The sequence below is a fragment of the Pelobates fuscus genome, chromosome 2, assembly GCF_036172605.1.
Source record: "Pelobates fuscus isolate aPelFus1 chromosome 2, aPelFus1.pri, whole genome shotgun sequence".
Lineage (NCBI taxonomy): Eukaryota > Metazoa > Chordata > Amphibia > Anura > Pelobatidae > Pelobates > Pelobates fuscus.
In genome coordinates this window covers 362,203,802-362,218,420 of record NC_086318.1, presented here as the reverse complement: position 1 = coordinate 362,218,420, position 14,619 = coordinate 362,203,802, and the positions used below count along the sequence as shown (strand labels likewise).

The 14,619-nt window shown below is 39.3% G+C and overlaps 1 protein-coding gene across 1 annotated transcript; it reads left to right on the top strand.

Annotated features, from left to right (window-relative positions):
* The first annotated feature begins 225 nt into the window (after positions 1 to 225).
* TTL (tubulin tyrosine ligase) lies at positions 226 to 13,853 on the top strand. The gene is made up of 7 exons (XM_063443679.1): positions 226 to 641; positions 3,842 to 3,920; positions 6,370 to 6,602; positions 8,650 to 8,785; positions 10,744 to 11,013; positions 11,800 to 11,943; positions 12,515 to 13,853. Exons 1-7 carry the CDS (start codon positions 485 to 487, stop codon positions 12,627 to 12,629), a joined length of 1,134 nt encoding a protein of 377 aa, XP_063299749.1. The 5' UTR covers positions 226 to 484; the 3' UTR covers positions 12,630 to 13,853.
* Positions 13,854 to 14,619: the final 766 nt, after the last annotated feature.

The following is a 14,619-nucleotide window of genomic DNA, read 5'->3' as shown; positions in this document are numbered from 1 at the left end:
AAAGATACACTACTCCGTGGCAATGAAAGGGTACCAGAAGGAGGTGCCCCCTCCTAAGACAGAGATGGGAGGAATATGTCTGCATAGCTTCTAAAATAATGCCCTGTGCAGGGATGACATGAACAGCTGCTGTGCGGTCTCCATACCATGCTTTCAATCTCTCCTCCCATTGCTCCCTGACCCTGTAGCTCAGCCTCCAGTCTTTGGGAGTGGTTACAAGGGTACTGCCTGCTATACAGACACAGGAGCCCCTTCCCCTCCCTCCTATGTTCCCTTATGAGATCGATAACTGCGGGTCCTGGGGATCAATTTAGAGCTGACACATTGATTGTGCCCTGGGAGAGGTGACAGTCCCTGGATCTGGCTGTAAAAGTGTAGAATGGTGGTGGGATGCTGCAGTCTCTTGCACCGTCATAGAACGTAGAACCCTGACTCACCCTGGGACAGAGGGAGGCTCTGCGCTGCACCCAGATAGCTGGATACAATGTATACTTTCGTTGTGAGAGATGAGAACAGCACAGTGTATGCTGAAGTGGCTAAAATCCTCCTGGAATCAGGACAATGGAGGAGACTGAAAAGGGACAATCCCCGGTTTAACCTGATGCTGGGAGAGAGGAACAGGCTGCCTTTTGGGAGGCTGGGTAAGACTTTCTTGGCTCATTAATAAAACAAAAGATATAGCAATTCTTTTGTGTTTGCAATCATGTGATTCATTTGTATTCACTGGGAACTGAATGGACAGTTATGTGATAAACTGCTTGGCTTCAATAGCTTTTTAACCCTTCCCTCTCGGTGCTTGCATTGAAGAAATCTTTGGCAAGCATGCCAGTCACAGTGCCATCTGAAAGTTGGCTAGAAAAAAAGCTGTGATTGGGTGTAGCCCTCTGCAGTAAAAGGTAGCATGCTGGTTACTGCAACATAATTTGTGCTCTGCAGAGGTACAAATTACTTCTTCTTTAAAAAACATAATTATATATATATATTCCCTTACATAAGCCCTGCATTCACCACTATTAAGAATAATATAGCTCCAACATATTCCACAGTGTTGCAATTAAGATGATATTTAAACTCCCAAGAGGTATCTGGTGACACTTTCAAAGTGCTTTTAAGTCATTGTAAATGTATAATACAAAGTATTTATCCCTGTCACATTACCTGATTTATTGCAGGATTCTTGCCAGACATACACAATGCGAAAAAGACAAATGGCAACAGACGCTTTTATTCTTAACTATAACTGCATAATTTATTTTAGAACAATCCCCCATATGCAAATTTAAGTAATTTTAGTATTTTCTAATGGGTTTGTCATGAGCCACACACAAAGAATGTTAATGTTGTGCCATTTTAATGTGTTTTGCAAAATAGTCTTTTGCTAAATAGTCTTTTCATAAAATGTTGGTTTACTTAAAAGGAAACAAGAATCACCCCCCCCCCCCCCCCCTTATTTTGCAATGCATTATATAGACAATAAATAATAGAGAAGCAACATAATTAAATTAGAATGAAGAAGACACCTTTAAACATCCCGAAACTTCAAAACCAAAAGAGACTGTCTTCTGCTTCAGTCATAACTCTCCCATAACAGGAAGTAGCTTCAGTAGTCAGGGCCCTCTCATTATTATCTATGGGGCCTGATCTAGTTCTTTAAACTCCTGTCCAGAGTTTATTAAAATAAATATTGTATCTTCCATGTGCAGTTCCACTCATCATATAGAGTTATTGGAATGGCTGAATAAACCAATAGTAGCTATTCCAATTTTGTGTGCCTGGCTTTAAGCAGGCTCAATGGAGGAGGAGAGAAAGACTTCCTATTTGTTCATGTGGAGTGTGCATGCTGTACAAACAAGTTGGACACAATTGACACAGCAAGGGAGGAAGTGAAAACTGCTGTATCTAAACCCAGGCCTGGAATCACTACATTATGGTCACTCTCAGAAGGGAGAGGGGTGGTAGGTTACTATACCATACCCTTTGCAATGATACTTATAGTAGCCCTTTAAACCTTGGTTACTGTGCTAAAAACTGGCTAGTATCTTTGGACACATCAGTAATACTAGGCTCATAGTGATTTACCATTAAATAATAAACAATATGTCAGCCTTAATTCATTGTAATGCTCGCATAAGATAGTGAATCCGTGCTTGTTAATGTTGGCACCTATGATTTCTGTCATGATGCATATTATCTTGACATTAGAGTTTCAGATAAGTGACAGTTCATCGTACCATCACAACAATAAATACTTTTATAGAATTTGTCTGGGGTGAATAGAGCAGCAGAGATAAAAAACACTTTTCGTGTTTCAGGGGCTTTATTACCCCATGATGTCTTGGGTGGACACATGCGCACTCTGAATTTTAACTGAGAAATGTTTAATTCTCTCTCGTTGTGGCGTACGCATATATGCTATTTGTGTACAGCACGGCAATAGTTAACCTATTTACATACTTTGCCGACCTTGTTCAGCAAAGTATATAACTTAAAATATAATTAATAATATATATATATATATATACATTTTTAAAGTTTAGTTAGCTATTTGGTTGTGCTAATAGTGAAGAAGTGACAGATCTTTAATTTTTTCATGTATAAAGTTGAAATAAACATGCAGACACTCCCAGGGTAAGGGAATCCTGTAGGGATCAAGGTGATATTGCCTTTCAGGGTGAGACTGATATACAAGATAATATAAGGTATCTCCAATGATGATAGCACTGTTATTATCTACATTGACATGTATACAATCATACAAATGACGAAAGACTGCGGTTCGATTGCGTAATCTGTTTCATTATATTGTGAATATGCCTTATGGTTCAAGGACATAACGGCACATACATTGTCTAATACATTGTCTATTTTATACTACATGTTTGTACGAACTATATAGAGCTACCGGTATGTTCTCTATTGTTTAGTTTTGTATGATAGGTAGCATGCATACGGTTCCTGGCATATTAGAGTGATAGATGGGCACTGTATTTGTTTAGATGGTGAGGTACTATACAGTCGAGTGATGGATATATGGTGGTGAGTGGTGGGTAAAAAATAATGCTCTGTGCTGTAGGCTTGGTCATATAGTGCCATCTTAAATGCATTGTAACTGGGGTGGCACTAATATTGGGCACCCACCCCGTCATATTTTTCAAGGTTCATACTCATTGTTTCATGTTAGAAATTAATTTTCATTATGCTATACAAAACCAAAAATTGACTAAATTGGCACTCATTGCCTGAGCGATTAAAGGATTTCTCCAAGTAATATGGGCACTTTTTTTGTTAAAAAAAAAAAAAGCCTGTATGTGCAGCATTTCAGTATGAAACATACATGCCATGATATAGCAGTTTGCTACCAGAATTGTATCTCCAGCTCTGGCAACCTTTATTACCAGCGTGGCACAAAGGAATCAGCGCCAGGGTGCTCCTGGCATCATAGCCTCTACACCGGATTATAGTGATTACGATGCTTGAAATAACCCTTTCAGATGAGGAGGATCAGAGTCATTTATACCTTTTATGCTTTCTAGTGTGCCAGTTTAACATGGTTGCTCTTTATCCTATAATAGATCCTTTGGGTATATTTATAAAAGTGTCCCTAACATAAGAGTGGTGTAAAGTTCCAAGTGGTATGGTCTCCATGAGTTCTTATGGAATCTGCGTGAACATTCTGTTGGTTTCCATGGTGATTACTTCTTTTTCAAAACTTTGCACGACTTTCTAATTTTATAACACTTTGACATATTTCTTATTTTGCTTCACCTGCCTATATAAAAGTTCTGTAAAAATTTACCAACTAATTCCCTAATGTTTGCACATTCTGTTCTTGTTCGTACAGGTCATGAGCCTGGGCTTGTTCAGTTAGTGAATTATTACCGTGGTGCCGATAAGCTTTGCCGTAAAGCTTCTTTGGTAAAGTAAGTGAAAATCACTTGTTTTGTTCTTCTTTTTTTTTTTTTTTTTTAAATATCATAGTGCTTGAAAATCTACGCAGGCTTGGCATCGTTTCTGACATCTAAAATGAATCGTTTCAAGTAGATCTAAATATTTTATACTCGCAAGCACCTGCATAATTCCCTGTCAGACTTTCCTTTGATCTGAATGTGCGACGGCCTAAATAAGAATAGCAGAGAAGTTCTATACCTATAAGATTATTGAATATTAAATATACATATATATTTTTTAATTTTGTTAGGTTTCCTGAACTAGACATGATAATTACATGCCCTGACCAAGAGTAAACAATACGTTTCTATTTTGACAAAACAGTGGATTTACACATCTTCTTCACCTAAACCAACAAAAATTTTAATTCCAGTAACTGTACAATGCCATTCAGAGGTATCTTACCTCTTAAATTGAGCTATACAAGTACATTTTTAGATTTAGCAATCTGGGGTGATATAGCTGTCATTTACATATCTATTCCAGTCTAGAGCCATGATTATTAAAGGGACACTGTAGACAATGTAGCTACTTCATCTCATTTAAGTGGTTATAGTGTCTCGAGTCCCCGGCGCTCTCCTTCCATTCAGCATTAAACTGATTTTAATGTTTCAGCGCTAAACATAGTCCAGAGCAGCCCATCCCATCTGTGCTAACTTGGCTAACGAGGAAGCATTAGCCAGAACTGCAATTTGCCAAATACAGAGAGAGTCCAGGCACAGAGATTGCATTTCTCACATCTCTCTCAGCATTTGGAAGTATTCTTGGGGATTTGCCTGATCCTGAAAAATCAGTATATTACTTGGATTAATTACCTCATAGAATGTGTGCAATCCCTGCTGGAAACATATTTGAACAGCAGTGGGCGACTATGATTGTCTCCAAGTGTCAGTTGACCTCGTTCAGTCTATCACAGGGCCATTGCAAGTATGGATTAGTAAGGCTACAAGGAAGTGTGTAATCTCTGCCTTAGTTATACCTCAAGTGGAGGCTGGGTGCCTCTTGGAGGCCAGGAATGCTTATTCTCAAAAATGGTGTAACACTGAATGGAAGGGCAGTACTAAAGAACTCCAGGCACTGTAACCTATTCAGTGAGATGAAATGGTTATAGTGCCTACAGTGTCACTTTGACTAAAATATGAATTCTTTAGAATTCAGAGTAAATTTCATATTGCCTAATAAATAAACCTTCTCCAAGTCAGCTTGATTATTTCGATTTCACCTTAAAGGGCTCTTTGGGAAGAGCATGGAATTCTATCTATACATTGTGCTATGCCTATGATTTGACAGTTGGATCTTCTGCTCTCCTAGTCATAGCAACCAAAGCGCATGTGCTGTGGTTGCTCTGGAAAATCCCTAGCCGACGCTGCTTGCGCTGACTAGGGAGTATAGGAATGGAGTTACTGATATCACGAAGATGCTGACATGCTGGCAACAAAAAAAAAAATAAAAATAAAAGAAGACCAGAGGAGGAGTGGAGGACCGAACGGAGATGGGTGTTGCATGAAGAGGAACACCCACAAAGCTCTGAAGAAGACATAGCTGGGACTGAGGTGAATATATCTCAATATTTTACATTGAATACATAATGTATCTTTACAATGTATGATGTATTCAATTTATTTTGGGGTGATTTAAGGTAAGTTCTTTTTTTCATAACAGGTTCACTTTAATTTCCTGACAGTTCATGAATAACCCTGTATATAGGGCAGTAAAAAAAAGTATTTGCCCCTTTTCTGATTTTCTGCATTGCTGATCATTTTTGGAATAGAATATTATCAGCTCTACAACCAAAACTATATATTGGGTAATATTATTATTTTAATGTGTGTTAATATTTGTGACGAATGGCGTTCAATAAGCGCACGTGCAGTCAGACACAAGGATGAAGGACACGTGTACCTGGTGCAGAGCCACATGTGTAGAGACCATTGATTTCATTTCTAATTACTGAGATTCCCCTCTGTTTACATTTACATAACAAATCTGTATGATGTGTACATAACACAGACGTAAAGGAGCACTCTAGACATTAACGAGGTGTCTGCAGTCTGTCATTTTTTGACCGTTTATAAAAGTAGATCTGCAGCTTTTACAAGTTGTTTATTTCATGCACCCCCCAAGAAAACATGCCAAAACAAATGCTTTATTTTGGGATATATCTACTAAATAGTTAAAAAAAATAAAATTCACTGTAGTGTCCCTTTAACCTTTCAACTTAAACTGCAGTAGATTTCACATTTAAGGGAAGTATCACCTCTATTTTGGGACATACACCTCATTTATACAGAACACATTTACACCCCTACCCACCTTTTTATTAAACAGATTTTATTTTTCATTCAAAATGTTTACATGCCTGCAACAGAAGGAATATAATATCAATGTAATTGATTATTTCTCTCTCACTGTCCGATACAGATTAATAAAGACCAGTCCAGAACTTTCAGAATCTTGCACTTGGTTCCCAGAATCCTATGTGATTTATCCTGTCAAGGAAAAAACACAAGTTGCAAGAGCAAGCAATGGACTTCATGATCTCATCAGCAGCACACGAACGGATGAGCGAGAAGAGTTTTTGACATCTTTCAATGAAAAGAAGGATAATGGAGAGGGAAACGTGTGGATCGCTAAATCCTCCTCAGGCGCCAAAGGTAAGGCCTAGAGCTCACACTTTATGCATTTGTACTTTCAGGGGTTAAGTAATGTATTTGTACTGGTTATGTTCATTATTTGTAACACTAAGCACGATCCATTTTGTTATAAAAAGAGACACTTAAAGGGACACTCCAGGCACCCAGACCACTTCTGCTCATTGGAGTGGTCTGGGTGCCAACTCCCACTACTCTTAACCCTGCAAGTGTAATTATTGCAGTTTTTCATAAACTGCAATAATTACATTGCAGGGTTAACTCCACCTCTAGTGGCTGTCTACTAGACAGCCACTAGAGGTCACTTCCTAGTTCCTAGCACAGGTTTCCTGTGCTAGAGCGTCGCTGAACGTCCTCACGCTGTGTGAGGACCTCCAGCGTCGCTCAAAACCCCATAGGAAAGCATTGAAATGATTTTTCAATGCTTTCCTATGGGGAGACGTAATGCGCATGCGCGGCATTTCCGCGCATGCGCATTAGGTCTCCTCGGCCGGTGGGCGAGGTTAGTCTCGCCCACCGGCCGACGTAATCACAAGGAGGAGCGTCCCGGAGGCGGAGACAGCGGCGAGGGACATCGCCGCTGTCCCAGGTAAGTCACTGAAGGGGTTTTCACCCCTTCAGTAACCGGGGATTGGGGGGTGGGAGGGAGAGGGACCCTCCAGTGCCAGAAAAACGGATCGTTTTTCTGGCACTGGAGTTTCCCTTTAAGATGGCTTATTCTCATTTTGTAACTTTTTTTACAGTGCAGTTAACTGCAGACCCAGGATGGTGGGTTTTGTTTTGTGCTTAGTTATATACATTTCCCGAGACAAAATTTAGATTATATTTCAAATTTGGTGCAACTTCAAAACAAGTGATTTAACTAAAAAGGTGAAGAAGTCCCCGAATGAGCATGCCGAATTACAAGCAAATATTTGCGTCTTACCTGCTTAATATCTGTGTAGCATTTGTGTCACAGATGGTTCCAAGTCCGCTTGTCTCACAACAATACATTTATTGTTCAAGCAGACAACATTCCTTACTAGGAACTGCAATTAATGTAGAGGTATATGGTGAGAACAAAACTAAATGTACATGTGTAAAAACTATTTTCATAAATGAAGAGGAGGATCTTTGTTCAGAAGATATATCTGCCCACCCAGTAATAATAATATCTTCAGAACCAAGATTAGGAACTCTGTCTCCCTGCTGTCAACAAAACATTTGCCAAAAATAAAGAGTATTGTTTGCAAGTGAATGGTAGTGGTTTTTAAGGAAACCTTACAGTTCCTGAGTGTGTGATAATGTTTTACCAGTTTTCTAGATAAACATTTGGGTTACATTGTGTTTCCATTTATAGACATTGATGGGTTTAGGGATCTAAGGCTCTGCTTTCCAGATGATTAAATCTTTACATGGTATTAAACGAAAGAATTAAATCTGGTCCTGTGTGGATTACAATTAGAGCTGGGCTTCTTAGGAAAATGGTTTCTTCTCTGAAAACGTGAATATCTGAGTCTTCATGAGGACAAACTCGGAACACTTTACATTCTGATTTGAGGTGGAGGGAGGGTGAATAAATCGTTTCTATGTACTTCTTTTTTATTCTGAGGTGAAACAATTCACCGGTTCTTCTGTAATTAATTGAAGAATTCTAAAATGATTAGAGCCTCAATATACAAGTAGTAAAAAAGTAGTAAAATTTTAAAATGGCCTGAATACATGCTATAGGAATAGTTTAATTTGTGGTAAGCGCTCAAGAAACCCTGGAAATGGTGCATGTGACTCCAGACGTGCCATCCTGTTTGCACAATAGAAGAAAATAGATTCAAATTTAGAAAATGGTTTTCTCATAATAAGATTAGTGTGCTTTGTCAGTAGAGTACATTTTGCTGAATCTTGCAGGAACATTAATTTCTTTGTTCACTTTACATGTGTTTTTTCTGTGTGCAAAGAGTTTTTGTTTGTTTTTTTGTGTATAATGGCTTCCTTGACCAGGAATTATTATTCTTCCAGAGAAGCCTTATATCCTGTGATATAGGTATTAATGTATATTTTGCTTCTTTGATAGGGGAAGGGATTCTTATATCCTCTGATGCCAGTGAGCTTCTCAATTTCATAGACAATCAAGGCCAAGTGCATGTTATTCAGAAATACTTGGAGCACCCCATGTTGCTGGAACCTGGTCACCGGAAGTTTGATATCAGGTAATATCTTTAATGCATCTCAAGCTGGAACTATTTAGTTTTGCTAGTTCTGCTGTTCCCATGACAACTGCATACTGTGCCTGTGTTAGTGAAGTAGTTAAAATGCACCTGAAAACAGGTATATTAACATATGTATAGAGGAAATCATATCTTTTAAGGGCAGGGCCAGTGCAAGCATTTTTGCCGCCCTATTCAAAAACAAATTTGCTACCCCATTTGCTTCACCCAATCATGCAGACTAACACACACGCTGATTCAAGTAGACACACACTGACCCATGCAAACTGACACACACGCACTAACCCATGCACACTGACCCATATACACACACTGATCCATGCAGACACACACATATAGACACACTGACCCATACAGACACACACTGACCCATGCAGACACACACATATAGACACACTGACCCATGCAGACACACACTGACCCATGCAGACACACACTGACCCATGCAGACACACACACTGACCCATACAGACACACACACACACACATTGACCCCTACAGCCACACTGAGCCATACAGACTGACCTACACAAACATACATTGCTGTTCCTTGCCTGCGCCTGGCTGTCATATTTCTGTTATGTTCCCGCCCACTTCTCCCCACGTACACGGGCAGGGGCGGGAGCGAGGAATTGAAGCGCCCTTGCACTGCGGCCACCGTCGCCACAATGGATGTCTGGGAGTGGGCTCCGGGCTGAGTGGGCTAATGTGTATGCCACTGGACCAATCTTCTACCTGGCACTAGTGAGCAACTGTGGCCAGCAGCCTGCTCAAAATAATCTAACTTGATGGAGGGGCAGCCGTGGAACAAACTATCGTTTAGCCAGGGCGGACGCCCTCTCTTAAGCAGCGCTCTAGGTGGGCACCTAATTTGACTATAGGAAGCGCCGGCCCTGTAAGGGATACTATAAGCACTAAAATAACTTTACCTTAAAGGAACACTCAAAGCAGCTTACCTAATAGAGTGCCCTGGTGTCCCAATGTAAGGAATCAAACCATTTAGTAACAGCTTGAGTTCTTACCTGCCATTCCCTGGACTACACTCCATAGCTCCTCTCTGCCAGAAGGAGCTTCCATTAGCTCTGTTCAGCTCATTGCTGATCACTCTCAGTCAATGAAGAGAGCTTCCGGCAAAGAGGAGGTGTTACTATACGGTTTCACACCTAACACTAGGGTTGAGGGGTTACCAGGGAGTGTTTGGCATCATGACTACCTAGTACCTAGTATGGTATCGTTTTTTTTGTTGATTGAACTTTAATCACACACAGGTGAATGTTGCGTGCTCTAGTAGGCAATTAAAACAGGAGATAAGAAATTCTAAAGTAAACACCCCGCAACTGGGAAGTTCAAAAATTAGACCTCTTTTTCAGGGAGTGTGTAGAGAGGCTGTGTGAATCACAGCCAGGTGAGGGGTGCATAGAGTGTCCCTTTAATCATTTAAGGACCAATGTCCATTTTCGCTTTCTTAACATTCAGTTATTTTAGGATCCTTTTCTAAACTGGAATTTACCACTCAATTTAAACATCCATTTTTCAGAAATTACAATATTGAATGAAACATGGAAAATCACCTGAAACTTGTGTTGCCATTTTGTAATGTCATGCTGTTTTCTTTTAACTGTATATTCAATATTTAGTAATTGACATCACAGGTTAGTTCATCACAGGTCAGTTCAATCACTGCCAGGCCTCACAGTGCATTACAGGATGAGAACCAGAAATATTGTGTTTGCTTCTCCTCTTCCCCCTAAGCTCCCTCTATGATGACTGACAGAAGCAAGGGCACGGTTTTAAACAATGATTGTCAGGAAGTCCGAAAGGCAGTACGCTGTTCCAAAATAGTCAAAAACAACAACACAGAAAGTATTTGAAATTAATATGAAAAAAAAGAAATAAGTTGGTAAAAAAGATGGTAATAGACATTGTTTCCAATTATCTAGGAGCTGGGTTCTTGTAGACAATCAATACAACATTTTTTTGTATAAAGAGGGTGTGCTGAGGACCTCCTCTGAACCCTACAATGACTCTGACTTCCAAGACATGACCTCCCACTTGACCAATCACTGCATCCAGAAGGAACATTCTAAAAACTATGGACGGTATGAGGAGGGGAACGAAATGTTCTTTGAAGAGTTCAATCAGTATCTTGAGACGTCTCATAACACCAATCTTGAAAATGGCATCTTATGGCAGATAAAACAAATAATAAGGTAATTGTTTACTACTGACTCTGGTATTGAAAAGCTGACAAGCTAAAAATTCAATCTGACATGTATTCTTATTAGTAAAAACATTTGTATAAATACAAAGTAGAATGTGCTCAGGCCATTCAAACGTATACAAACCACGCCACTGCACGAAATTACACCATAAATTGTTGCCTTGATTTGAATATTCTCTGTTTGTTTATCCCACTTTATGTGATAACTTGTTACCTTTTTACCTTTCTCCTGTTATGATGCACCAAATGTATGTACTCACCTTGAAAACGCAAAAATAAAGAGTAAAAAAAAAAATGTGGAATGTGATATCTGGTATAGCGTAGTGACTTTCCAAAAAAAAAAAAAAATATTTCAACTTATTTCAGCAAGGTAATTTGCTTAAGAACTGAATAGTGTACCTTTTGCATAACGATGAGGATAAAAAGTTGCCAGGTGGCTATTTGCAGCTGTGAGACTGGTTTCATTCATTATTTTGTAGAAATGAAGCACATTAAGGCTTATCACACTTATGTGTGTGGCATTGGTCGCCATAGGTAATGGGTGTATCCCTTTGACCCCTTAAGGACCAAACTTCTGGAATAAAAGGGAATCATGACATGTCGCACATGTCATGTGTCCTTACGGGGTTAAGCATCACTGCACTTAATTGTGACCCTATACTGGTTTGTAGAATAGAGTCTCACTTGCTTTTTTCATTTCCTGCATGAGATCTGTCTATTTGCATTGACCATTATATAAGATGATGTAGGACTCTCTTGTTCTTTGCCCACACAGAATCTGTCTGACCTGCATCGAACCTGCAATTAGCACCAAGCACCTGCCCTACCACAGTTTCCAGCTGTTTGGTTTTGACTTTATGGTTGATAGGAATCTGAAGGTCTGGCTGATCGAAGTCAACGGTGCCCCGGCCTGCGCTCAGTAAGCCATCTGTTAATTATTAATTTTAGAACAAGGGCAGCAATGGTTAACACCGAACACATATAATACATTCTGACTATAAAGCCAAATCTGTAATATTTATATTTTTGATTGTCCAATTCTCCTCTTGCGAATATGTGAACTAAATTTCCCAATATTTAAAAACACATGTTAGTTGGGCATGAAGTGCCTTCAGCTCTTCAGTTTGTTTGTTTTTAACTTGTCTCTACCTGTGTTTTTTTTCTAATTTGAAAGCCATAAATCATGTAATATTTAAGGTACATTTTTCTGTGTACAATGGTTGTGCTTGCACTTTATCTCCAACGTTTATTCTACTTGATATTCATGAACACAGTCACCATGTGTGTACAACAGTAACCTGCAAGGGGGGTTGTTTAGTTACCATGGCACTGAATATGTTTGCAATCTACATTTCATGTGGTTGCTGAGTATTAATTCACGTTAAACCACAGTGCTATGGTTATCAATCACTGCCCTGTGGTGTATTCGCAAATGTATGTTAAAGATTACTTTGGCTTGACAGACATTTTAATGGTTTTTCTTTTCATAGAAAATTATACTCCGAGCTTTGCCAAGGTATCGTGGATTTAGCCATTTCCTATGTCTTTCCAATGGATGACACTGTTCCGAAGCAGACCCCTGACACAGCTTTCATCAAGCTCTGAAGACAATATGCTATCTACGTACACACACACACAAGCTTGGCTGCCATCTATTTATTGTCCGAGAACTAGATTACAAATATTTCACTTTGTATCATGTCCAAAAAAGGATAAATGAACACATTTTGGGAAATGATATCTACTGCAAAAGACTCAAGGATGACCCAAAGTGAAAAAGACAATGCTTTGCTTACTCATGCCAAACCTTATTTTGTTTTGTATATGATTTTTTTTACACTTATTATCATTGTTTTTATTATTATTATTATTATTATTGTTTTTATTTATAGGTAGAATGAAGGAAATGTTTAGAAAAAACGTACAGTGTTGTAAGATGTGGAGACAGAATGTGAAATTCTTCAATTTTCTGTCTTCAAACCAGTAAAGTTTTATTGACAAGGTTTAGAGAGACTTGTCATGCATTTTATGGTAGAGCCATATTCATGTCCCTTTGTTTCTTTAAAACTATATATTATGCTAGAAAACATCTCTATATAGCAGTTTGATTCATTGAAATATTTATTAATTACCATACCAATACCATTAATATCCTATTTGCTTGTGTGCCTAAAGGGACACTATAGTTACCCCCAGACCACTTAATTGAGGGAATACTATAGCACAAGGAATAGATATGTGCATGCCTTATGCTATAGTGTCCTTGTCACGCTTTAAGTGACCGGGTTCTCTCCCTGCACATCCCCCCTTGGGAAAGTATTGAGAGGCTAGTGCGCATGCACATCAGAATGCCACACTGCAGCAATCATATAGGCTCTACGAAACCGTCTGATTTGAAGTTGCCAAGTTTAACTCCGCTATTTCCGAGGAAGTGCCTTTAAACCCTGCAATGTACGGCAATGTTTTAACTTGCCGGGTTAAAATGAAGGGGGCATGGCACCCAGGCCACATTACTGAGATGAAGAGGTCTGGGTGCCTATAGTGTCCATTCATGTTCATGCTTTCAGTAACTAGAGATACTTCTACTGCACAGACTGAGTAAAACCCGGCCCTGTGATATAGAAGCCCATAGGAAAGCAATGAATACAATGCTTTGCTATAGGGAAGCTGGAATGCGCTTTAGGTCTCCATTACTCCACTATGAGGAGGATTGGATTGGACCATGCTGCAGGATGCCCTGCCTCCTCTGTGTCGTTGCTGGATCAGTGGTGAGCATTGCCCTGGGAGGTTTTCTTTTTCTAAACTGGGGGAATGAGGGTGGTCAATATAGATCTAGGGACAGGGGAACTATAGTGTTAGGAACACAGGTTTATATTCCTAACGTTATAGTATTCTTTTAAGCATACATACCTTGCTCAAGGGTTAAGTTGCAGAGGATTCTGGGTTAGACTCCGGATGAGAAATGGAAGTGGCATGGTACAATAAATATTTAATTCACTCCATATCTATACCTCTGCTATACGTGTGGCTAGCACAATACATGATAGGTAATATAAATGTGGGCGTTTGAACAGGGCTCTTTCATTTTGTACATGGCGTAGTCCTTTTTCAGGATCATAAGTAAGTGTATCAACTGTGATGTCTGTCTTCATGAAAAGGGAAGGCGTGTGAGAATAACCTCTCTAGCTGCATTATAGTGCCTTAGAATTTTAACTCTGAATTGTCCTCCTTTTCTTAATATCTCCTTTAGAATTTGTTCTTGTTGATATTTAATATGATCAATTTTCTAAAGCAAGAGATAACAGGCACATTTGATGCCCTTGTGTCGTGTGCTGAATAACGTACCCCGCTTTGCATTGATGGCCACACCAATGCTGATCCTTGAAGCAGGTTTATTTGCAAGATGTTTACAATCTCTTAAACATTGTTGCTAAGTTGGAGCAGTTTTCCTTGCAGACACATCTCTGCACAAACAGACATTCACCAGGATGTTCATAAAAAAACAACAACCCGCAAACAGTTGCAAATAATATCAAACTGCCGGACGTTAAAAGAAGCATTGTTAGCAACTTCTGACAGCCAAAAGGTCAAAGCT